Below are 26,849 nucleotides of genomic sequence, written 5' to 3' on the forward strand. Positions count from 1 at the left end.
CTAAAAGACATCCTAGGTGGCTGCATCATCTGCCACTTAGCTCAGCTTTACGTGTTGTGTATGTGAATGACTCCATCACAAGTGAGGAGAAGGAATAGCATTGAATACCAAATGGGTTTGCTAGTTTTCTCTATTTTTACATGACTGAGCTAAGCCAAATGATCATCTTAACATAATCTGAAAGGCATTGATTTACATGCCTACCAGTTTGCTGAGAGAGCTGTCATCCCCTGACTGTCATAACTACGCAGCTATAATTAAAACACTGAACAATACATGCATATGCTGTCTGCCAGTCTTGTGCATCGCCTTCAAGTGGTATGAAAATTCTCAGGGTAACAGTTGCCCTTCCTCTCTGAAAGCATCGTATGTTGTTCACAGAAGGTTAGCCACTTAGCCTGTGGGGAAGCTGAGGGCCATTCGCAGTGCTTTGAGTGGAGTGAGTGGGCTGTACACGCATCAGTGGCAAGGCGACTCCAGTTCAACTCAACTACTGTCTCCCAGGGGTAGGCATCAAGTCCCTAGGAATTTATTATGACTGTCTAGGGATAAAAGTAACACTTGGTTCCTCAGGAATAAAATAAACAGAAATACAAAATAATTACAGGGAGATCAACACGGGAGGACTCAACCACATACCTCTAAAAATTTTTGGCAAAGACTAAAGATAATAATAATAATAACAAAGTAAGTTTTCATGTGCCCATTTTCTGATTCCTGAGAGTTCATAATTTTTTTAAAAAGGAATTCTTCTCAATTCCCAAATCAATTACAATGTTATCACTCCCCTCCTGCCACTCTCTAAATAATTCTTTGAACTTCACCACCGGCAGCGTGACCCAAACATCCCAGAGACCCGCACTGTTTGCTTTATTCTCCAATGAATGTGAATTTGTCTAGTGAAAAATGCTTGAGAAGAATCTTTTGAATCTGAACATTGCACTTACCATGTGGAGAATAGACTCGGAGGTTGATGGGTATGGAGGAGATGCCCTTATTCATTCCCGTCACTCGATCTGTTTCTGCTTCAATCTCATGGCGAACCTCATCAAAATCTGTAAATTTTTTCCCTTTGCAATGTAGAAACTCAGCATATTCTAAAACAAACAAAGAAACAAAGAAATGCATGGATTTATGTCAGGTTTACATCAAGGAAACAATATTTTATTTAAGAACAAATCAAATTACCAATGTTGTTCCTCAGCTACCAAAACAACTCAGCAGTTACCAAGACTGATGATTCTCTAAAAATATCAAATTTGCTAAGTTTCAGATAAGAATTAAGTCCTTAAGCCATCAAGCCTACCAAAGGATAAAAAAAAATAATTGTGGCTGCCTAAATGATAAAACAAAAAATAAATGGCACCCTGTTATTAAAGACTGTAGGTTTGGGGTGCATAGGCCTACCTACTAACACTGTACTGTTGACACCTCCTTTTGCAACATCACCATTTCATTAGGATGGAATGCTAGTTACACACTACATCTTCAGAAGCTAGGTAACTTGGAAACAGTTTTTGCTCAATTCTTTTTCAATGCAGTGTTTTAGATTTAGCAACATACTATTCAAAATATCACATCAACTTGTATAAGTAGAAATTTTCTCAAGAGAAAAATAGATGCAGTATTAGATCAAAAGCACTTGCCAACAGTCAAAAAATTACTATGTAGGCAGAAGAAATAATCCTAAAATAACTATATAAATAACAAAAAAAGTGGAGGGGTTGTTTGGTTGATTGGTTGGCATTTTGTTTTCTTTTATTCCCTTTCTTTTCTTTCTTTTTTTTTTTTTTTTTTTTTTTTTGTGAGGCAATATCTGGCTATATAGTCCAGGCTGGTCTGGAATTTGCTATATATCCCAGGTTGGTCTCGAACTCCTGTCTTGGCCTCCTAAGTAGTGGAATTACAGAGACATGCCATGGCCTCCCAGCCACTATACTATCAATTTTGATACCCACATCTATAGATATCTATGAAACCAAAACTTTACAATAGTCACAATAGTAAACAATTTGGGGCAGATATTTTTATTTCTCCAAGCTGAAGAACTGCTCTATCAAACATACAACAAGGATGAGCCTCTTGCTCCCAATGGATAGTTGAGAAAAGGACTGGCAGCCTTTCTACATTCCTCACTGTAGACATTGAAAATTCAACCAATAAAATCGGCCAAAGCCAAGGGGCACATGGTTTTAGAGTGCGGCCCCTCTGCACCAAGCACCTTAGCATTGACTTGAGGAGCCACAGATTAGATCACAAAGTTAACACAGGCTTCGTGGAGGAGGTACCGGTCAGCACTCTACATGCTAGGACATGCAGAGATAGAGAAGTGGAAAAGGATTAGAAATGGAGTAGGAAGAGAGGACTGAAGGGTGGGGAGAATTTCATGCCGTATGGGAAGAAAGAAGAAATCAGAATCTTAACTATGTCAACAAATCCCTGGCAGAAACCTCTGCTTGAGCCCATTCACTGATGACAAACTAAAGATTTGACCTCTGATTTGAGGGTTTAACAATCAGTTTTAATTGGAAAATAATTCTTTATGCTGACATAAAATCAGCTTCCTTATCTTGTTCCATTGTTTCGGCCATTGCCTCCTAGTGCTTCACAAACAAAGGACCAGGGATTAATCTGAGCGTCCACACGCAGAGGTCACCTCCTTCCTGGGACTCTCATCACCTGCCCTTGCTTCTCTGACCACTGTTCCAGTCTCCTACCAGCAGACAAGCATCTCCCAGCTCCACCCCAGCTAGGGTAATGAAAAGGACAAAGACACCTGAAGTGGACTGGAGTCCTGCTTCAAGGCATCGATGTTCTGAAAGGACCTAGCTTTCCAAATGTCAGAGTGTGACAGTCACAGACTAGCAGAATTGCCATCTTTCCTATCGAGATGTAGAGCCACGATTTCTCTCTTCTTCTTAGGTTCTCCACATAATAACCAGTCCCACTCTCTGCAGCATCCTGAGCTAACTCTGACAGCTCATCCTTTTGATGCTGGTGTACACACAGTATTATTAGTTCATCAGGCTTCAGGGATCTGCCCTAGAGAGATCACCTCAATACCTGGCCTGATTTTCCTAGTTTTACTCTACTACCTGCCTTTGGTATCAGAATATAATTCATCAGAATGGGTCTTCATTTCATTATCCATGCAACTTGGAGGAATGTGAGGATTCAATGTGCAGAAAAAGGAAAAGAAAAAGAAAGAAAAGAAAATTGGATCTCAAAAAAAAAATAAAAATTAATAATAGAAAGGGCTCAGGATCTAGTGCAATGATGTATAGATGTTGAGCACAGGCAAGTTGATCCCCAAACACAGTAGAGAGGTGGGGAGGAAGTAAGCTAAAAGAAATAAAACTTTATTTCCAGGTCAACATCATCTACTGAAAATGACTGGTTGAGTGCTTGGCCCTAAATGGGAAAACTGAGTCACACTCACTAAGACCAAGGGGGAAGGAAAGCTGGAGGACTGGGAAGTTCTTAAATACCACTCTCTTCTGGATATGACATGGCTGGGGGAATCATGAAACAGCAGCGTGGCGGCTGCATGAGACCTATGTGTAGAAATACGACATGAAACACAGGGAGTAGTTGAGAAGAACGGTGTCTTTAGGGGTGTGAGGGGACAAAAGAGAGCAAAGGGGATTGAATGTGTTTATAATACACTATGTAACTGTGTCAAATTGTCAGCATTCAATTAATAAAAATTTAATGACAAAAAATTCAGTAGCACGAATTGGGGTTTCCTTTGCTGCCACTAGATGGCACCTACTTGCTGTCTCTGCAGGGACCTCACTGATGTCCTTCAGGAAGGTTGTAAAGCCAATGAGATTTAAATTAGCTCCTGGACTCCTGGAACTTGGAGAGTCTATGTGTGCAGGATCATCGGAAACCTCTATGTCTCACAAATGGATTCGGAGTTGTCTTTATTTATTTAGTTATTTGACGAATCTTCATCAAAATCTACTTGTAGAAACTAGGATTTAATAGAGGGAAAGAGAAGTCTGGTGGCTCACAAAGTTGATATCTAATGAAGTTACATAGTAACAATGAGCACATGCCCGATGATAAGGGTTGCAGCGACAATAAAATGACAGGGGTACTAGATATTGGGTGGGGGGAGATTCTGGAGTCATGTTTTGTTTGTTTGAGTAAGGCTTCTTTGATGTGATAAAAAGAAAAAGAAAGTCTCTGAACAAAGACTGAAGAAGAGGAAGGAGCAGGTATCTCTGTGTATAAGAGCATGGGGACAGAGTGCCTGGAGGCAGAGCATGCTGGGCTTGAGGAGGAGGAATGAGAAGACCAATATGGCCGAGATAGGGACAGGTTGGAGGATGGAGAGCCATTTTAAATATTTCTGTTCTCACCCCAAGTAAAACGGTAGACTACAGAGGGAGGGGGTTAGGAAGAAAACATAATGTGATTGAAATGATTATTAACACTGGCTACTGTGTTGGGACAGATAATTGGGGATCTAGAGGAAGCTAATGCTAGAATAATCCAAGTCATAGTTGAAGGGGCTTGGAGTAGAGGCACCCAAGTGAAGTGCTGAGAAATGGGTGAATTCTAATATACTTAGAAGGAAAAATAAACAGGATCTACTGATGGGTTTAAGGGGGGCTGTGGGGGGAAAGGTGCTGACAGTAGCTTCATAGGATTAAACCTCAGTAATCAGAATCGTTCTGAAGTAGAGGAGACTAAAAGGAAGAGGTTGTGGTGGGATGAGGAAGGGGGCAGGAATCGGGATTTTGGGTGGGGACTCACTGAGTTGTACACCCATCCCAGCACAGAGTCTCTCACCTACATACACACACACACCAAATGCTGGCTGTTTAGTCTAGTGTATGTGGACTCTGCTAACTTCCCAGAAGATGGCAGTCAAGTGCTTGCAGGGGGGAAAACGTGGCTTTTTCTAATGAGCACAGAAATGCCTCTGGGGCTACGTTCCTGGAGTCTTTCACGCAGGGAGAAGTCTGAGCTGGATAAATAGATATTTGGAAGTCGTAACATTCAGGCAGGCAGTGGGAGAGTTAGGAAAGGCTCAGAGCGCTGGGCCTAGGTGCGGTAATCAGGAAACGAGGTGGAGTGGTCAGAGAAAACCCTGGAGAGGCGAGCTCAAGTCCAGTAAGGAGTATGTCCTGAAGGAAGTAGATCTTCCATTCAGCCCTTCAGGGAGTCGGTAAGTGGAGAAAGGTAAGGAAGAAAGGATGGTGGGATTAGGATCATAGGAAACTGAGAAGCCAGTTAATAATAGAGACCGATGATCAGCAACACTTTTAAGGAGTTTTGTCATAAGAGAGAGAGAGACCTGGCATGTGAAGTCAAGAGAGCTCCTTGTAATACAAGCAAACTCACAGCGTGTAAGTCAGCATTACAGGAGAGGTGACAATGTAAGAGTGCGAGGTGACAGACAGTGAAGCCATGTCTTAGGGAGAAGACAACTGGAGGCCAGGAAGAAAAAGACAAACCCTCCAGCACATCTGTGAAAGAACCAGAAGAGGCTGGAGTGACAGTGATGGGAGGGTGTGACACCCACCGGGAGGGTGAGAACTTGTCATACTTGTCTGAAGTCAATGGCTTTAAAAACATTCCCGGGGCCAGCAATAAGGCTCAGTGCCACCAAGGCTGACAACCTGAGTTTGATCCTGGAATTCACATGGGAGAAGGAGAGAACCTACTCCCACAAATTATCCTCTGACCTACACACACACACACACACACACACACACACTAAATAAATAAATGTTAAAATATTTTTTTTCCTTTTTAATGGACTAGAGAGATGGCTCAATGGTTAAGAACACATACTGCTCTTGCAGAGGACCAGGGTTCAATTCCCAGCATACACGTGGCAACTCAACTATCTGTAACTACAGTTGCAAGGGATATAGCACCCTCTTCTTGCATTAACATGCATTGATGTTGTACATACATACATACATGCAAAGAATAAAAATAAATCTTAAATATTAAATAAACTAAATTTAAAAAATAAATAATTCTACATATATTTTCATTGGTTATTGTTTGTACAATAATAGTATTTCTACAACAGCATAAATTGCTAAAAGAGAGAGAAAGACAGACAGTGAGTGAGCACACACTTACCAGCCACCCGTAGAAGGATTCTAAATGAGTAAAAGAAAATAACCACAGCAAGGATGCAAATTTGGACTTAATCTCTATCTATCTCTGGGCTCAGATCTGCCTAGCATTTTAGAAAACTGGTGGGGTCGGGGTTACAATACACTTAATTTTTCTATGGAGCCAAATCTTACAGGATGGAAAGAATTGACGCTTAACTGTTTGGAATATTCAGTTAAGGCCAGCAGAGCTGATCTGTCAGAAAGAAGCTATCTATAATACGTCCTCTACTTCCATCGGAGACTCACAGGTCGGCATCCCTTCATATCTAACCATATGGTGAGGATTGTCAGACACATGTCCCACTTTCTCACTAGAAAAAAACATGGTTCCCATAACTGCAGTTCATAGCCATGGGCTTAGAATGCTCAACAGCTGAGTTCTTCCAGCAGCAAATCAAGTTGCCCAGTGCTGTTAAGGGATGTCCGCGCCCAGCAGGCAGACCATATGTGAGTAGAGAGCAGAGGCAGTGTGAACGTTTCTGTTCACACTTGACCACTGGCACTAGGAAGGGGGAACAGCAGCCAACAGAAAGCATCACAATTCCCAAGAAAATTCTAGTGAGTAATGCAAAGTCTTAAATGTTTACCTCCCTGTTGTCCAAAATACAAGTATATGAAAAGCTCAGAGAGGGTTATGACAAAACTATTGCACTACTCAGGGAAAGAAGGTTCATATGAGTACGGGCATGAAAACAATTCTAATGCTGACTAGGAGAAACTCCATAGAATAGGTTTTTGAGCTACTGAATAGTGAGACTTAAAGCACCTGGCAAAAGCCTGTCTTCTGTGACTCTTGTATACAATGGTAAACTATTTTGCTTGAAAGACTAACAAGGCACAATCTCACTTTATGATTTTGTAATGCATTCTCTCTCAAAGCAGCACGGTTTCCAGTGATGAGCTCTCTTGCTACATCCCCAGTGTTCTTTTCACTCCCAAGGCTGTTCCACGAAACGGTCTTTTTCTCCAACAATGCCAGGATCGATCTGAACAGACAGTGCATTCAGTATTTTAACCAATGGGCTGACGTCAAAGATGAAGGCTGTGTGCACATCAGCCTGAAAGCCTGGGAACACATCATGAAATTCTAATTGGGGGCAGTATAACCTGTCTTACAAAAGTCCTCACAGCATCTCCAGTTACACAGAGCAGAAGAACCCTTCATTTTAAATGCCTTTCCTGTTTTCGGAATGTTAGAGCAGCCTATACTGAAGCAACAATAAGATGCACTTTATAGCAAATCACAATGATGATGATGATGATTAATAATAGTAACAATGGGAAGAGTATTCTTAAAAACAGAGCTATGGCTCTTTTAGTTTTAGTTTCCTGTACAACAATTAGCACTGTCGTTTTGACTGAAAATGAAAAAACAAACTATGCCAGGTTAAACAACTGACAAATTGTGTGGGGGAAGATGAGGCGGCTTATGCCTGGGCATCGTTCCAATCATCCGAGAAAAGCACAGCATGACCATAAGAATTTCAATGTTTCCAATATGCCCCTTCCACTGGGAAAACATGTGTATGTTTCAATTACTCAAGGTTAACTAGAAAGCAGCAGTTATGGAGAACCAGCCTACAATCTCTCATCAACCTTTATTCTGAGAGCTATGGTCCTTGGTATTTTAGTTTTGAAATAATCTAGGGGGCGGGAGGAGGGAAGAGGGGGATCTCTGATTGGTGTGTAAAATGAAAAAAAAATCTTAATAAAAATGAAAAAAGAGAAACATTCTAATAATGTGATTTGATGAGCCAAGGGCTCCCGTGAAAATAGAATGTGTGCGTCACATAAGCTAGAAACATTCACAAGACAATTAGTTTGGGTTTCTGAACGTAAAGAGCACCTTTTGTATGACTCTACTTTTGAACATATTTCCTCAAAGGCAGAGGCTATATTGTATGCCTCTGTCCTTCCCTAGTTCCTAGTACAGTTAATGAACACCTGCAGAATTCCTCCTCCTTTAAAGGAAGCTACTTTGCATATACCATTTAGGAATGGCAGTTTTAAAAAGCAATGTTTTTAACCAGGCGTGAAGGTAATGGGCTAGAATGGTGGGTTAATTAGATGCGTAGGACCCAGATCCTAAGCAGAACTCAATTGTATTGCTAAGGTAAACAAAGGAAAGTTTAGCATGGGGGGGGGGGAGTCTAAAGTTGCGGGGTAAAAAAAGAAAGAAAGAAAAAACACCTCAGAGAATCATTAATGGGTGAAAAGCAAAGTTCCCAATAGAGGGGTTTAAAATACTGGTGCAGGGTGGGAGTAAGGAGAGCCAAGCTTTCATAGACGATAAGTCTCAACCGAGCAAGAATCAGGGACCAGACACAGAGATCAGTAGTATCCAGAGCCTACTACTATCAGGAGGCAAGTAGGCAATTGAAACAGAACTCAAGACCCCCAAGTGAACTAGATGGTAACAAGGAGAAAACCAAGATGTGAATTCAGTCGTCAGAGGTCAGGCTGAACTAAAAGCAGGTGAACAGCACTCAGGCTCAAGATTAATAGCAATGCCACCTCAGTGCTCAACAGTGACCTTGCCAGCTGTATTTCCTAAAGGCTAGCTGGTTCTAGAGCCTGGGTGGGGTGGAGCCAGCATGTCTGGGCTCAGTGTCTCTGCAGAACTGGCATGGTTCTGGTGTAGGAGACCAAGAACAGTACTTCACAGAAATAAACACAGGTAAGGGACTGCTATGGGGTATTCCTTTCTCAATTATGCAGTTACAAGCTAATAATAAGCAACTTATTCTTAAGTAGGTGGGGTTAGCGATACAACCTCCCCCTCCCTGCCGCCGCCAAGGAAGCTTTAAAAATGGAATAGAAATCATGTAATAGAAATTCCTATTTCTATTATTTGTGAAAAATGCACGCACTAAATCACATTCCAAATACTAAAACCAGAAGCAGCACACCAAGAAACATGGTGATTATTGCAAGCTTCAACAGCATCTGACAGGACTGTCCCTCTCTTCCCCAAGATAGCCTTTTCTTCTGACTTTACTTATTTTTTAAGTGTTCTTATTTATTTATTTATCTATTTATTTATTTATTATGTATACAGTGTCCTGTTTAAATGTATGCCTGCAGGCCAGAAGAGGGAGCCAGATCTCATTACAGATAGTTGTGAGCCACCATGCTGGGAATTGAACTCAGGGCCTCTGGAGGAACGGCCAGTGCTCTTAACCTCTGAGCCATCTCCCCAGCCCTTCTCCTGACTTTATTGTCCCCACTCTGCCTGCTTGGCGACTAACCCAGATCACTGTCCATAGCTCACATTTTTCTGTGCTTCATACTTTTAGAAGTCAGCGTCCCGGCTTCCCTCTTGAACTTCTTCTCACCTTTGTTATTACTGTCCTTCCACTAGGTGATTTCGTCTAATCTCAGAGCCTTGGAAATGTATACATGACATGCACATGCACATGCACAGACAAATGTGTGTATGTACTTGTATGGATATATATGTATATGTGTGTGTGTCCTAAATTCATTTCTCCAGCCTCAGCTCTTGCTTGACTTCCACTCTTTTCTGTGTCTAATTTTATGGTTGGCATTTTTCATTGGACTAATAGATTTCTCAAAGTGACCCCACATAAAACTCAATTCTTGACTCCCATTGCCCCAACCTCTCATCATTCATGAGTTCCTCTCCAGCCAACATCTGAATGTGTCCACATCTGAATCGCTCCCAGAGCCCTGCTCGTATTCCTTGCTTTTCCTCAGCTCTCTCCCAAGCACTTCCTCATATTCCACTGCTACCAAGCTTCTAAGCTGACTCCTCCTCCATCCTGGACTGCCATACAGGCCGCCTAATGCTCTTTCTGAGCCCACTCCTCTTCCACTCAGTCCATTCTCAACTCAGCATCTGGAGATCAGGGACTCTCTACAAGATGCTCTTCCTCAGGAATGTTCTTCTTCCAGACCTATGCACATGTGGGTCCTTAGCATCATTTGTTCCTCATTCAAAACGTTAATTCTTTAGACAGGCTTCCCTGACCGGGCTAAATGAAGTCACACTCCATCGCATTACCCAACTTATTCTCTTGGTACACATGGTCATAATGTGAAGTAGTGTTGTTTGTTTCTGTTCACTTTTATTGGGTGTCTTCATCTACTACAATATAAACTCCATGAGAACTAGAAACATTATTGGTCTTATCTGCGCTCTTTCCCCAGTGGCACCAATGAAATACACCTACTGTGTAATCATAGATATTTGTTGAACTGATAGATAAACAGAGTGAAAACAGCGAGTCAATCAATAAATGTGGGACAAGGCTTGAGGTTTGTAAATGGAAAAACAATCTCAAATTTGGCTTCTGGTATATTGATACTGAGTTATTCCTTTTTTAAATATCCAGGTAGACTTTTAAATAATCAGTTAAAAATAAGAGTTGGTATTTTCCATGCGTCCCTCTTAGGGTCCTCCTTGTTAGCTAGCTTCTCTGGAGCTGTGGGTTGTAGTCTGGTTATCCTTTGCTTTACATCTAATATCCACTTATGAGTGAGTACATACCATGTTTGTCTCTCTGAGTCTGGATTACCTCACTCAGGATGATATTTTCTAGTTCCATCCATTTACCTGCAAATTCATAATGTCATTGTTTTTTACAGCTGAGTAATACTCCACTGTGTATATGTACCACATTTTCTTTATCCATTCTTCAGTTGAGGGGCCCATCTGTTTCCAGGTTCTGGCTATTACAAATAATGCTGCTATGAACATAGTTGAGCAACTATCTTTGTGGTATGATTGAGCATGCCTTGGGTATATGCCCAAGAGTGGTATCACCCTGGGAAGGAGAAATATATGAGACCTCTGGAGTAAACTGGGGACGAGGGGGTGCAATAGAGGGGAGCGGAGGGAGGATGAGAACATGAGAGAATGGGATAATCGAGCTGGGGGAGGAACAGAGTGGGAGAACAATGAAAGAGATATCTTGATAGAGAGAGACATTGTAGGGTTAGGGAGAAACCTGGTGCTAGGGACATTCCCAGGAATCTGCAAGGATGACCCCAGATTAGACTACTAGCAATAGTGGAGAGTGTGCCTGAACTGGCAGTAATCAGATTGGTGAATACCCTGTCATCATAGAGCCTTTATTCAGTAACTGATGGAAGCAGATGCAGAGATCCATAGCCAAGCACCAGGCTGAGTTCTGGGATTCCAGTAGAAAAGAATAGAGAGGGATAATATGAGCAAAGGGGTCAAGATCATGATGGGGAAATCTACAGAGACGATTAAACCAAGCTCATGAGAACTCACAAACTTTAGACCAACAGCTATGGAGCCTTCATGGGACCAGACTAGGCCCTCTGCATATGGGAGACAGTTGTGTAGCTTGGTCTGTTTGAGGGGTCCCTGGCAGTGGAATCAGGATCTATCCCTGGTGCATGAGCTGGCTCTTTTGGAGCCCATTCCCTATGGTGGGACACCTTGCTCAGCCTTGATGTAGGGGGAGGGGCTTGATCCTGCCTCAAGTGAATGTACTAGGCTTTGCCGACTCCCCATGGGAGGCCTTACCCTTTCAGAGGAGAGGATTGGGAAGGGGAAAGCTGGGGTGGGGGGACTGGAGGAGGGATGAGAAGGGAATCTATAGTTGGTATGTAACATTAATAAAAACATTTTCTTAAATAAAAAAAGAAAACAACAAAAAGAAAAGTTGGCATTTTAGCCCAAGAGCCATAACTGTGAGAGCCACAGACTAACTGAAGCCACGGAGTGGTGAAGGTTGTCAAAGGGTGAGTATTAAATGACACCAGAAGAGCCTTAGGCAGGTGACCTTCAAGGTCAGGTAGAAGATATTGTGCTCGCAAAGCTGATAGAGAGGCCAAATGGGACAACATGCATTATTTGTCACCATGGAAGTCTGAAAAATAGAGTAAACCTCAAGAAGAAAATATTCAATAGCACTAAAAGATACTGAAAAGAGAGAATCAGTTCTATTACTATTGGAATTGATAGAAAGCAGTTATGCGATGTATAGTCTCCAGTAATAATAGTGCTCTATGTGTAATCTAAGCATTTATTGTTATTTCGATGACTTTTGTGATAAAATACTTTGTCTAATTCTGTTTTTTATTTCCTTATGTCTATTCCCTTGTTGCCAGATTTATAGCCATGGGTTGTAGCAGAAATCTTAACAGTTCTTATTAATAAAATCAAACCTGAGGCCAGTTATTGGGGTGAATACTGGAAGGTTAGAGAGACAGAACAAGCCACAGCTAACCTCACCTGGCCAACTTCTCAGCTGATCTTGTTTCCTCAGTCTGGAAGCCTCTGTGTCCTCATATCCAAATGGCTCTCAGCTGAACTGGGCTGCTCAAAACCTAAAAGCTTAACCAGCCAAAACCTTAGCCAGCCAAATGCTGCTAGTTTCTGGTCCTCGCGCCTTATATACCTTTCTGCTTTCTACCACCACTCCCTGGGATTAAAGGCTCGCTTTCTGGGATTAAAGGCGTGAGTCACTATGCTTGGCTGTATCCTTGAACACATGAATTTCTGCCTCTGGAATGCTAGGATTAAAGGTGTGTGTTACCACTGCCTATCCTCATGTTTAATATTGTGGCTGTTCCGTCTCTGACCCCAGATAAGTTTATTAGAGTGCACAATATTTTAGGGAACACAATACCACCACAATGGGCTCTTGCAGTTTGCATTTTTAAGAGTTAACTATTTTTATTTTCTGCACAATGAGTGATTTGCTTGCATGTGGGTAAGTGCACCATGGAAAGGTAGTGCCTACAGAGACCAGAAGAGAACACTGGATCCCCTGGAATTGGAATTAGAGAAGGTCTCAAGCCATCATATGGGTGCTGGGAACCAAACCCCAGTCTTCTGCAAGAGCAGTGCTCTTAATTACTGAGCCATTCTTCAAGTAACAGTGCTTTGGTTTTTAAGCCCTATTCCCATTTTAACTCCATTTTACTCTACATAGAGAAAGCTAACACAAGGCATGTGACCTGAGTCTAAAATAGGACCAGCAGAGCACAAAGAAAGGCCAATATCCCCAAACTCATGAGGTGTAGAATGCAGACTGTCATGTCTATTCTGGCTCCCTGTGGATCCTTCCTCTTCTTCCTGATCATCAGTTAAATTTCAAAACTGAAAACATCAAGAGGAAGGTTCGGAGGGACTGAGTTATTCTAGCCCCATCCATGAATGCCCAAATGTGCAAATTCAGAAGCAGCAAATGATTCAGTGCAGCTCCTTAATAATGCAGAGATTAACGTGCTGGGTAAAGATTTGGGGAGTGATCAAATGTGAAATAAGACTGTCCTGAAAATGTCAGATTTTTAGACAGAAAATATGATAGAAATTATAATGTTTGTAAAGTGAAAGTATCAGCTCACCACAAAATCCTAGATGCAAGAAATCAAGTTAATAAATGAGATCAAGTGGTAATCAACCAGAGCTACAAGTTTATAATTATGTAATCAAAATTACTTTCAAAGAAAATGAGGTAGAGTATGCACTGCTGGAATACAGATATTGACATAGTCTTACCATGGTGCCCTAGCTAGAACTCAGAGATTTACCTCTCTGCTCCCTGAGTACTAGAATTAAAGGAATGCACCACCATGCCTAGAAGTTGTCTCTCTCTCTCTCTCTCTCTCTCTCTCTCTCTCTCTCTCTCTCTCTCTCTCTCTCTCTCTCTCTCTCTCTCTCATGCTTCTATTTTTCTATTTTATACACAAGTTGACAGCATTTCATCCAAATGACTAAAGATCTTCAGTATACTTAATAATATCCTCAAATATCTTCAGGATAAATTTCTGGAGGTTATTGCTAGCTGAAAACACAGCCAAGTTGATTTTTGTGAATGTTGTGAGGTTGTTGGTAGAAGTTCATTTTTTGAATGTAAATGTCTTTTTTCTGTTTTATTTTTCAAATGTATTGAAAAGATTACCATATCTCCACTCAATTGCCTTTGTTCCTTCGTTGCATAGTAGTTAGCTAAGTCTGTGTAAGTATGTTTTAACTCTATTCCCTTAACCTATGATCTGTCTGAAAATGTCATGCTACTGACTATTATAGCTTTATTAGTCTTGAAATCAAGTTAATTCTTCAATTTTATTGTTGCTTTACTGTTCCAGCTATTTTGCATTTCCAAATGAATTTTAGAATCATCCTCTCAGTTTTTATAAAACAATTTTTACCCATAAGGACACTCAGAAAAGATTTTTAAAACTATCCTAGTCTGGGGAAGTAGCTCCATTGGTAGAGTATGCTGGCTTAGTGTGTATGAAGCTCTGAGTTTAGCTGCAGCCACCACATAAATGGTGTGGTGACAGGTGCCTACAATACTAGCACTTGAAAGGTGGAAGCAGGAAGATCAGAATGTCAAAATTATCATTAGCTACATAGAGAATTTGAGGCTAGCCTGTGCTACATGAGACTCTGCATCCCAAAGAAAATCTAGAGATTCTTATACTTCCTCTCAACCCTGTCTCAGTAGAGTCATCACTTTAGTATTGTTGGGGTCTTACAAATATATATATATAAAACATATATATATATCATCAATTGTGCCCCATATACTATGTAGCTAGTCAAGGTAAAATATCTTGATAATGAGAGGACATATTTTTGTTAAAAAAAAAAACTCCAAGCCGGGCGGTGGTGGCGCACGCCTTTAATCCCAGCACTCGGGAGGCAGAGCCAGGCGGATCTCTGTGAGTTCGAGGCCAGCCTGGGCTACCAAGTGAGTCCCAGGAAAGGCGCAAAGCTACACAGAGAAACCCTGTCTCGAAAAACCAAAAAAAAAAAAAAAAAAAAAAAAAAAAAAAAAAAAACTCCAAAAGAATAAAAATATTCTATCTTGTAAATTCTTGAGCATATTTGAAATTGAATAAAATTAAAATGCAAAAAAAAATTATTTTGACAAGTGTCTGTTTCATAAATGGCAAAATTATCCATGACTCAAATCATAAATCCTACTGAACCATTTCTTGAAAGGTTTTGTTAAATAAAAGGAAAAGCTAAGTATTGGCAAAGAATAAAGAAAGCTCAGAGGGACCTCTCAATTAATACACAAAATATCTAAACATAAATAAATAAATTTATAACATTATAAAGTCTCCCTTACGTGGCTGTTGGGGCTCTTATTGTTCTTGGTTTGTTTTTGTTGGTTTTATTATTCTTTTTATTCCCAGGCATTCTTGTAAAAACACCCGGTATTTGGCAAAACCATATATGTTATAGCATCAGGTCAGATGATGCTGGTAGCACCAGTGAAGCACCGGCAGGGGAAAGCAAACTGAAGTCATGATCTGACATTTAGCGTTACTGGTTTCCAATTCAGTTTGCATGGACAGCTGACCTTACCTACAACAGCCACCAGTTTTCTTGAAAATTTAGTAGAAAATCTATAAGTTTCCTCACCTCCTTTAAAGGTGGTTCCAGCATGTAAAGCAATCAATAACTTTTGCAAAATTATGAGAGTTGGAAAAAAATGGATGAAGAGAAGGAAACTGAACTTGGAAAGTCTTTAGAAACTGTTTTGGGCTGGAATGAGAGCTCAGTACACAAACAGCTCTTGCAGATGACCCAAGTTTGGTTCCCAACACCCACACCAGGCAGCTCACAAATGCCTGGATTTCCAGCTCCAAAGAATCTGACACACCCTCCAGGCTCTGCAGGAGCCTGCACAAGGCTCACACACTTACACATATATTCATACTTAAAAATAAAATATTTTAATGTGTATCCTATGGGCAATAATAAAAAAGAAGCTTGGTAACAATATAGTAACTGTCCAGTCATCTAAATATGTCATCATATGAAAAATTCTTTGAACATACACTCTATTCCTTAATGACTGTTATTTAATATTGGCATTGTCTTTCTCCCAACTGTAAGTTGATACACACATAAATCATTCCTAAACAGACGTAGGTTCTCTTATCTCATAGAGTTAGTCAAGCCTGTACTGTATTCTACGGGGCTCCGGCTCTACAGTCAACCTCGTGATTTGAACGCTGCTTCTTCATCATGTAACCTAGGAAGTCATTTCAACTTCTGCAGGGTTCAGTTCCTCTTTGGGAAAACTGATGTCTCTTTTCCTGGGCTGCTGTGAGGACAAGAGAACATCCATGTCTGCTTCGGTCACTGAAGTTACCCAGTGACTAGTAACATGACCTCAACAAATTTACACTACATCAAACAATAAACAAGTAAAGACATTTAAAAAGTCCCTCATTTTAAGAGGAAACTGAAAGCACATATGTAACAATGTAGATAGCAAATGCTTTGATCTCAGGGAGGTTACAGGAGTCGTCTCTGGACACAGGTTCAAGAGAGTGGTCCAAGATTTAAAGGCAGACATTCTGTTTTTCAGGTTCTCAGGCATAAGACAATCATCTCCACATGCCCTGATCTTCACTTCTCCATGCTCCTCCATCCTTAGCTTACAGTTTTCATCTCTTCACAGCTCTGTTCTCCACTTTTGCTTCTTTCCATCCACCTCTCCTCCCTCAAACCAGGGCATTTACCAATGTGAAGGAGGCACATGTCCTAGTCTCTATACCATGTCACATTTCTAGGGTCACGAATGACTGAGACAAGACCATGGCACCTTTCACCACACACACAAAAAAGTACAAACTTGCATCTACTCAAAACTTAGCAAATAATTTCAGGGTCTTTGCAGAAAATGTCATTCCAATGGCTTCCCTGAAAGAACATGATCATTATCATGGTTATAATCTATGCAGCAAAGGTCTACTTATATGTCATCTTCATTAAAACCCTTTCATCATCCCACTACGGGGAATGCTTTTCTGTTCTTAATTTTTTAGGGCTTTGTGAATATACTATTTTTGTGATTATATGGGTAGGAACAACCTCAAAAATCCTGTTATAGCCAGTGTTCTCATTTTATAGATAAGGAAATTAAATCTAGGAGGCTAAGTAACAAGTTCAAGAATATTGAAGATAATATGCTTACCCATTCCACAGACAGGCAGCCAATACTACAATATGTGTCCAGAGAATCAGAACTGTATTTGCTACAGTTTCAAGTCAGCATTCCTTCTGCATCCAGGAATGACCAAAAGAGCAGATGAGAGAGTGCTTCCAAGTGAAAGCTCAGCTGTCTGCTGTTTTTCAAAGACTCTGAGATCTTGGTGCATTGAACTTTGTTTTCTCATTTGATATGAAACAACACTCTGGAGGAAAACATTTCCTAAAAGTTTCCTTTAGGAGTAGCCGCTTCTATAGTCTTTTCATGTGCTTTCTCCTCCCCATCTGGACCAATTGACCATAGACTAACTAGAGACTCCCATGAGCACATTATGGCTCTCTCCAGTAAGAAGTTTAACATCACAAAAATATACCCAGTCTTCCAAATCCTGCTCTGCCTTTTGGACACAGTTTTCAATTTTTTGATGAGCAGGGAGGCCTTCAATCATATACTACACTCCTTAGGCTTTCAGAATTCAGACTGTCTCCCATGCTGTAATAGAATATTCCTTTTAACTGACCACTGAGATTTCTAGCCATATGAAAATCTGTAACTACTAAGAAAGTACAACTATGGGAGCACAAACAATTCTGTGACGCTGGAGAACTCAGCCAGGTTGAACCAAGAATGCAAATCTGTAGCAATTAAACAATAGATTTAAATGTAGCTCAAGAAAAATAAAACCACTGCTGTTAACTGACAGGTGAATGGTATAGGGTGGTGTTTTATGTGGATTTCCAAAGTGGAGTGGTCCCTTAAAGCTGAAATGGTCTATACACAATTTACGGGAGTGGAAGAGTCTGGACTAGATGCATGAAGATATACAGAACCGGGGAGAGGCAAAAATAAGAAGTCTGGTGTGGTAACTCGTGCCTGTAATCCAGCACTCAGGAAGCTGAGGCAAAAAGGATTGGAAGTTCAATACTAGTCTGGTCTACACAGACAAAATCACCTCAGTATAAAAGGGGAGAGTGCCAGCCGGGCGGTGGTGGCGCACGCCTTTAATCCCAGCACTCGGGAGGCAGAGGCAGGCGGATCTCTGTGAGTTCGAGGCCAGCCTGGGCTACCAAGTGAGCTCCAGGAAAGGCGCAAAGCTACACAGAGAAACCCTGTCTCGAAAAACCAAAAAAAAAAAAAAAAAAAAAAAAAAAGGGGGAGAGTGCCACAAAGAGAAAAGAGAACACTCAGCATTATAAGTCAATTGTTATTAAATTCATAAAGACAAATCACAAGTGAATTGGGGCTAACCAAGTAGGCAAATTACAGTATCAAATAAAAACTCTGTGTGTGTGTGGAACGCATAAATGAAGGCACAAAGCATGGCGGGGGGAGTAAGAGATGGAACGGACCCCTCTTCACTCATCAATGTTATGAGATAATGCATATAAATCAATATCTCCCATTTTGTACAAGAATGTGAAAAATCGAGGCTATTATTTCTAAATGATCAACATAAAAGAACTAGCTGGAGTTTGATGAGCACTTCATTTGATTGCTAGAAGCTGTTATGAAAAAGTTTTCTACAGGGAAAAAAAACCTGAATCGTGACAAAAGCTGCCTGATTCCTCTTTGTTAGTGTCTTCAAAGACGAAATTGAAGAGCTAATTGAGGGTCATTAATAAACAATGATAAGGGAAAGTCAGAAGGAATGGCAGTTATATACACATATATGCAGCATTGCCCTTCACAGCCCCAGTGTGAATACTTCTGATTTTAAATGCAGTCATTACATAAGATCAAGAGCACTGCATGCAAAAATTCATATTCATCCCAAAGATAATTCTGAGGGTGATTACACAACTCACCAAAAATTGTTCCACTGATCACATTCAAAGCAAATATGAATATTTTATATGTTTTATTTCATGCACGTTTTCTTTTTTTTTTTTCTTTTTCTTGAGATAGGATATCACATTATAGCTCAGCTAGCCTGTATCTCACTATGTAACCCAGGCTGATCTTAAACTCATGGCAATCCCCCTGCCTCAGGCTCCTGAGTACTAGGATCTTGGACGTGAGCTGCCACACCTAGCTCTCTACATAAATTCTTTCACTTTTATCTGCATTGTTTTAAGCTGAGTTTATTCTTGTGCTTCCTTTCTGTTTCTCCAGTTTCCTCCGGGTTCTTTTTCTCCTGTGCAGCCTCTCCTTCCTCTCCAGGAACCATCAATCCTTTGTCAGCAAGGATCATCACTCCAAATGGCAGGGGAGCTCATGTGCGGGCTAGCCTGACGAGGAGTGCTGTGAGCAGAGCAGTGCATCCCCGAGAACTTGGTTTACTTGCAGATGGTTATTGACTTGGGAATCTGCATCCAGGTCATTAAGATCAGCATTACTCTCCACATTTATAAGCATGGATAACAAAAATGCACTACTCTTTTGTGGCCAGCCCTGCACCCAGCCCCATGGTTTAGCTTGGGCTCACCTACATACCCCACTATTATATCACCAGAATGCCACATACTGCTTCCTTAAAGTGATATCTTTCAGTGGCTTTTAGGATATGTGTACCCTTGATGTTTCAAGGATGTTCAAAGTGAACATGAAAATCTGAACTCTTGATTTGCATGAATTTTGTAGGGTTTTCTGGGTCAAGAGAGTAACCAACCTTTCAAAGATCACATCAGGCTACTTAAAGGAAAAGCCCTATACACATATTCTTTTTAAAATGTTATATAAGCCACGGAGTAACTTGCCATACATGGTCTCATGTCAATATCCACAAAAATCCTGGGGTATTCTTATCCTGGCTAAGCTATAACTTCTGTGTGTCCCAGTTTCCTCCTATAGAAAATGAGCAAAGTGGTGACATCTCAGATAGCTGACAATGTCAATGCTTTCCAAAAGCATTGTCTTGGCTTTTGTTTCTTGTTCCTACAGTAAAATACTCTGACAAAAGCAACGTAAAGGATAAAGGGTTAATTTTTGCCCAAAGGTGCAGTCCATCATGGTGAGGAAGTCAAGGTTGCATGAGCTTAGAGAACCAATCGCATTGCATTCACAGTCAGAAACAGAGAGCAATGAATGCAAGATTGCTGCTCAGTTCCCTTTCTCCATCTCCATAATTCCATCACCAGATTTGGGAATGGAAACACCCACAATGAGAAGTCTTCCCAGCTCACATAAAGCAATCAAGATAATCCCCCAAAGGTGTGCCCAGAGAACCATCTCCCAGGTGATCCTAGATTCTGCCATAACTCTACCCTTTGTCAACTTGACACCCAAACACATCACTTTGAAGCCATAACCTAATACCTTTGGTTCCCACAGGATCATTACCATAGATGATAATGAATTTCAGATGAATTAAGACCAACTTTACAAGTTCCCACAATCTTCAACAATTCCAACACTTTGAAAGTTCATCATCTCTTAACTGTGAGCTCTTATGCAACCAAAAACTAGCTACATATTTCCAACATACAACAGCAAAAGTAGACATTCATATTTGAAAATAGAAAAATCAAGGGCAAGAAATTATCAGAACTAAGTAGAATCAATCTTTAGCAGGATAAACATCAAATTCTGCAGCTCTATATCTGAGCTCCCAACATGGATAACCCTACCTGTCCAAGCCTACCCATCTAGCCCTCAATATATAGATTTCCTCCTAGGCCAGCTCAACTCCATGCTCAAAGCTCTCCTTGGGGGGCATCCCATGGTCCTGCCATCTCCAATATCCCAGAATCTTGATTGCAACTAGGCTTCACCTTCACTGCTTCATGCAATGGTCTCCCAGGGTCTCTTTGCAAGAACCATGCCAGACATTGCATGGTATCAACTACTTTCCATGGCCCCTTGGTTTTTCATGAATCTCCAATGGCTTCTAAACCAGTACCTTAGGGATGTCACTATCAAGATGGAGTCCAACCCTTAGGCAACAGATACAGCTACTTTCATTTGTTCAAACTAGGTAAATACTTCCCTAAACTGTTGCTTTCAAGGAGCAAAGAACCCCACAGCCTAGGCTTTATCCCTTTAGATGAAGTTGGTCTTTACAACTAAGAACCTCGAGTGGGTGAGATTTTTACCTTCAGGGCACTTTTCCTATTGTCCAGTGAAACACAAAGGATTCGTGCTCGGTGCGGTTTTCTTTAACAATTACAGTCACTTTCTCAGCACTAAATGACTGTTCCCTTGTCTTGAAATTTCCTCTGCCAACCAAGTTAATCCGTTATCTTCCAATTTCACTAATGTTCTCAAGATGTGGCCAAATTGGAGCCATATTCTTGTCTAAACTATCACATGAATGGCCCCTACCACAGTTTCTGATTAGAATCTGTGTTGCTTTCTGAAACCTTGAGAGAATATCCCTCAATATCCACTATCTGTATTCTCTCAACATTATTGTCTCTCAAGGTAACTACAAGAATGGCCCATTAAGCTCTTCTTCTAACATATTTGGGCATTTCTAACCTAAAATACTAAACTCTCCCACATTTCATCCACAAAACCTTTCCAAAGGCCTAAGAACCACATACATGGTCAGCTTTATTATAGGAATGGCTATGATAAAGAAATTAGTTTCTTTTCTAGTTGCTGTGATAAAATACTCAGACAAAAGCACCTCAGGATAAAAGGTGATTTATATCAACTCACAGTTCAAGGTGCAGCCAATCATGATGGGGAAATCAAAGAAATATGAACTTGCAGCAGCTGATCACATCATAGTCACAGTAAGAAGCAGAGAGGAATGAATACATGCTTGCTGCCTAATTCCCTTTCTCCATTTATACAGGCCAGGATCAAAGTCAGAGAATGATATAATCCACAATAGGCAGGTCTTCCCACCTCAGACCAATCACAATCATCTCCTAAAGGCATGCACAGGGACTTATCACCCAGTTGACTCTGGAGTCTATTAAGCTGACAATAAACACTAACCATTATAATTTAAAGTGCTCATTATATGTTGTCTTCCCTTTATTGTTCTTTAATAATTATGAGTTTATTATTGAATTATCTAAAACATATTCTAAATATGATTTATGCTGTGCTTCAAAGCAGTTCACATAAAAGTAAAATTAGGAGTAGGATGTAAAAAAAAATACTATTTTAAATACATTCTTATTTGTTTCCTCCCAAATCTGTGACTTTGTAAAAGTCATATTGACTCCCATAATTACCAATTCTTGACTTTTATGATAAGTTTAAAATGACTAAGAATCTGTTATATGCCAAGCTTTTATTTATAGACATACATTATTTCATAAATAGATGTTATTATCCTGGGTAAGCCACAAATTTTCTACTCCTCAGTTTCTTCTATATATTATGAGAATAATAATAAAAATAATAATCTGCCTTGGGACTGTTGGGAGAATTGGGTAAGTCAACGTAGACAAAGAGCTTAGATGATCACCAAATAGACATGTAAAAACTAGCTACTTGGGGCTGGAGAGATAGTTGAGTGGTTAAGAGCACTGGCTGCTCTTCCAGAGGACCCAGATTCAATTCCCAGCATCTACATGGTTGCTCACAACTGTCTGTAACTCCAGTTTCAGGGGCTCTGATGACCTCACACAGACATACATGCAGGTAAAACACAATACACATGAAATAAAAATAAATAAAATCACTTTTTTTAAAAAAGCTAGCTACTGTATAAAGCTAACTACTAAGGATAAATGCTGTCACAGCTTTTCTAGAAACAAAGAATTAAAGAGTCAAATGAAGGTAGACTCAGACATTCCTACAAGCATCAGCTACAACCACCGTAATTCTCACTTGGGCAACATAACACCGTATAATTTTGCTCCAGGTATTTGAGATTTCCCTTGATGTATTGACTATTTATTTGTTCTGATGAGAAAAGTCATAATAATAAATGTAATCCTATTTTTTCCACAACACAGCTCAGAAAATAAATTAACATAAGAATGGCCTTCCTTCCACTCCCACTATTAAAAAAAAACAAAAAACAAAAACAAACAAACAAAAAACCCTTGCAACCAACATTTTTAGTGACAGAAGGAAAAAAAAAGCTCTGTGTTTCTCTGACCACAAAATCATCTTTCTCAGAAGAATCAATACCAGAAAAAGATATATTGAACTGACAATTGAGAAACTGTCACATGTTTAACACATGTGTAGCATTCAAAATTCTTTCATTTCCATTGTGCCTTATTGTGCTATTGCTGTGAAAGACACCATGACCAAGGCAACTCTTACAAAAGAAAACATTTAATTGTGGCTTGCTTATAGTTTCATGGTCCATGATCATTATGATGGGAAGTAGACAGACATGGTGCTAGAGCCATAGCTGAGAGCCTTATATCCTGATCTGCAGGCAGAGAGACACTAGTTCTGGTGTGGACTTTTGAAACCTCAAAGCCCACCCACAGTGACACACATCCTCCAACAAGGCTACACTTCCTAATTTTTCTCCAACAGTTCATCAACTTGGGGCCAAGCATGCAAATATATAAGACTATAGAGGCCATTCTCATTCAAACCACTACACACTGCCTTGTTCAATCTTCAAAACCCTTGCATGGCAAATGATAGCAAAAACAAGTGGTTTCTATATAAAGTCACCGAAGTATACACAGGAATAAACATGAGAATGGGTCTTTTAACCATGCCAAGCTTCCTCTTCATGGAAGAGCAGTTGAGTTACAGGGAAGATCTTCATACATGGCTGGCACCATGTCTAGAATCAGCAGAGCAAACACCTAAGAACCATTTTTTCTACCTTTTGAATCCTCTCAACTTCTCTGAGAATACAATAATAGGCTCAGAGAAAGGTAACATTTGTGAAACCCAGGCATCTCTGCTCATATAGGGGCAGAACAGTGAGATGATGCTCAATGACAAATCTTCCAAAGGGCCTCCAATCATGCAGCTGAGAGACAATAAAGCTAGAAAAATCACCAGCCCATAGTAACAGCCTATCCACACCTGCAGCATTAAGGTACATGGTCACACAGGAAAAGAAGTCATCCTAAAGACACTAAAACCTTGTTCAGGAAGTCCACTTGAAAGAACAAGGAGACTTCCTATCTGTATAGATTGGTTGGTCAATGAAACATCCTAAGAAATATATATCTTCCCACATTTTCTGACATAGATTCTGAAGTCCTTGGTGTTTTATGACTCTTAGGGGTGAGAGGACCATGTAGTGTTATTCCCAACAATCCCTTTTTATTATATATGCTGGAGGGGAAACTTTATTAATGGACCCCTAAGAATTTCAAGATGGATCTGGAGATTGATCACCAACGGCCAGTGATTAATCAATAGTACCAATGGAACAGAACCTCCACCATAATGCTAACCAAAGGGGCCACAGGACTCCCAAATTGAAGAACTCATCCATGTGCAGGAAGGGTATAGCATGTCAGCTTCACAAGGACGATGACTCCTGAGCATTGGCCTGAGTGTCTCCTCTTCCAGCTACTTACCCTAATCATTTGTATCTTTCATAATCACCAGTAAGCTTAGATAAAATCTTCCCCTGAATTTTATGAACACTTAAGGAAAAATCATTAAACCTCAAGAAGAAGTTGTGTAAATACTCAATGTGTAGCCAGATCATGTCACCTGAGACCCAGTACTTGAGTCTGGCATCAGAACTGAGGGCAGTCTTGTGAGATGGAGGCTTTAACCCTGGAGTTCACTGTAATCATAGGTCATGTCCAGAATAGAATTAAATTATAGACCACCCAGTTGGTGTCTACAGAGAATTGAAAATGGCTTGGTATGAAAAATATACACATTTGGTATCAAAAGTGTTGTGAGCTCCTATCTCCCTCTTAGGAAGCCTGAAGAAATATTTGGGGGGGATGTACTGTCCTTTTCCTAATCATCTTTTTTTCTCCCTTAATACTGATGGTTCGATCTGTGTTAAAACTTTTTCATATATTTCAACTTTACCTCATTAAAGAAAAATACAATGGAAACATAAATATTTTCTACTAATTGAAAAAAAAAAACAGAGCTGGCTCATGTCTAGGGGCCACAGTGCAGCTTCCCAGGAATGAGAACTTGTTGAGGAAGCAAGTGAGATAAGACCTCTCTTTCCTTCATGAATCTTCCTTATCCTTCTCACTGCTTACACTTAAAACATGTTCAGAAGTGCAAAGTGCAGTTCCTAGTTACTTGGCATAATGTGATGAATCAAAGTATTCTAAATAAACAACTTTGAAGAGAATATCTTTTGTATTTTAGGGAAGTTTTGCTACTACAATAATATACTATATATATGATTTCTACATTTATATTATTGGCATACTATATGCATATGATTTATCATTTCAATCACTTTTTGGTTCACTGAAAAACTGAAGGGTAAGTATAGAGATTTACCATATAATTCCAGCCCCAACATATGCATCAACATAGTGGTAGACTTGCTGTAATTGGTGGACCTACAATGCTACAGCATTATCACTCAAAGTCCTTGTTTTACTTGTCACTTACTCTTGCTAGTCTATCCTCTGAGAGCAACTGACTAACAAGTAGAGGAAGATTGGGTCTGGGTGACCTACTGGTAGGTTTTGTGCTATAGTTGCTTTTCTGTTTGTCCGTTTGTTTGTTTGTTTGTTTGTTTTAGCAGATCTTTAGGAGAGCACTACTGATCATACAAACCATCTCTTCTCCCTTGTACCACTCTCCCTTTGTTGCGCTCCCTTAGCTCAACTCTAGAACCCACTTTTTCTAATATTAACCCATAAGTCTGAATGCTCTAAGGAAATATAATAGTGGAGCCCATTTTTTATACTCACTAATAGTTTTTCAACCCTGGTACTAGCTGTCAGTCATATGTGGGCTTTGGTCATTTTCCTGATCCTTAGTAGCTACTCCGAGTCTCTACTACTTCTAACTCAACTTTGTCTTCATACTCACCCCCAGTAGAAATTACCTTGTGAAGATCCTCTTGAGAAGCATCTAGGATGCTACTTTTTAACTTACCGATCTTTCTCTCACCTTCCAATGTAACTACTGTCTCACTCAAACGTTCCTTATTTCTTCAGAGAACTGCAGATACTGTTTATGTTTCAGATCCAAAGAACAGATTTCAGTATATGTCTTCTTGGAACCTCCAGAACCAAACTTTCTCAATCCCTCCTGTATCTTAATTTTTTTCTTCCTCTCTTAATTCATTCATTATCCTGAAAAATATACTGCCTCATCACTATCTGAAAAAATGCAGCCCCTTTACCTAATCACATACTAGCTATCACTTATAATTAATGATTACATGTGTTTCTGGGGCTAAATCACAATCAGAGTGGGTTAAGACAGTAGAAATTTATTTTATCTTTTTACAATTCTGGAATCTAGTACTCCAAAATTAAGATGTTGGCAAGGCCATCTTTTCTTTGAAGGATCTAGAGAAGAATATGCCCCAGGCCATCTTCAGCTGTGGGTGATTGCCAGCAACCCTCACTGTTCCTTGTCTTAAGAATTCTTCACTCCAGTTTCTGCCTCTCCTGTCACATGGCATTCTCCCTGTGTGCCATGTCCAGAGTTCCCTCCCATCTCAAGGGAACCAGTCTCTGTGTTTGGACCTGAGTTGATTCTTCATCTTATCTCCATAAACACGTACACCGACACATTCTGAGTTTGCTGAACAGTGACTTTGAGAAGACACTATTCGACTCAGTGTGCTCACTTCCTGCCAACACCCTACAGCTTCTGCACAAAGTGATCCACATCCATTGCCCATCTCCACTTTCTCCCCTGCATCCACTGGTTAGGAAGAGTTAGCTAAGGTCAGCACACACATAACCCCAAGCTTTGT

The 26,849-nt window shown here is 40.3% G+C and overlaps 1 protein-coding gene across 8 annotated transcripts in view; it reads right to left on the reverse strand.

Annotated features, from left to right (window-relative positions):
* The window catches only part of Dnm3 (dynamin 3), a 495,138-nt gene that overhangs the window by 362,490 nt on the left and 105,799 nt on the right, over positions 1-26,849 (reverse strand). For all 8 annotated transcript variants that reach the window (XM_076547837.1, XM_076547834.1, XM_076547833.1 and 5 more), the window contains exon 3: positions 948-1,097. In XM_076547837.1, the coding sequence (XP_076403952.1) occupies positions 948-1,097 (150 nt within the window). The remainder of the gene's footprint in view (positions 1-947; positions 1,098-26,849) is intronic.

This window comes from Peromyscus maniculatus, chromosome 11 (assembly GCF_049852395.1).
Source record: "Peromyscus maniculatus bairdii isolate BWxNUB_F1_BW_parent chromosome 11, HU_Pman_BW_mat_3.1, whole genome shotgun sequence".
NCBI lineage: Eukaryota > Metazoa > Chordata > Mammalia > Rodentia > Cricetidae > Peromyscus > Peromyscus maniculatus.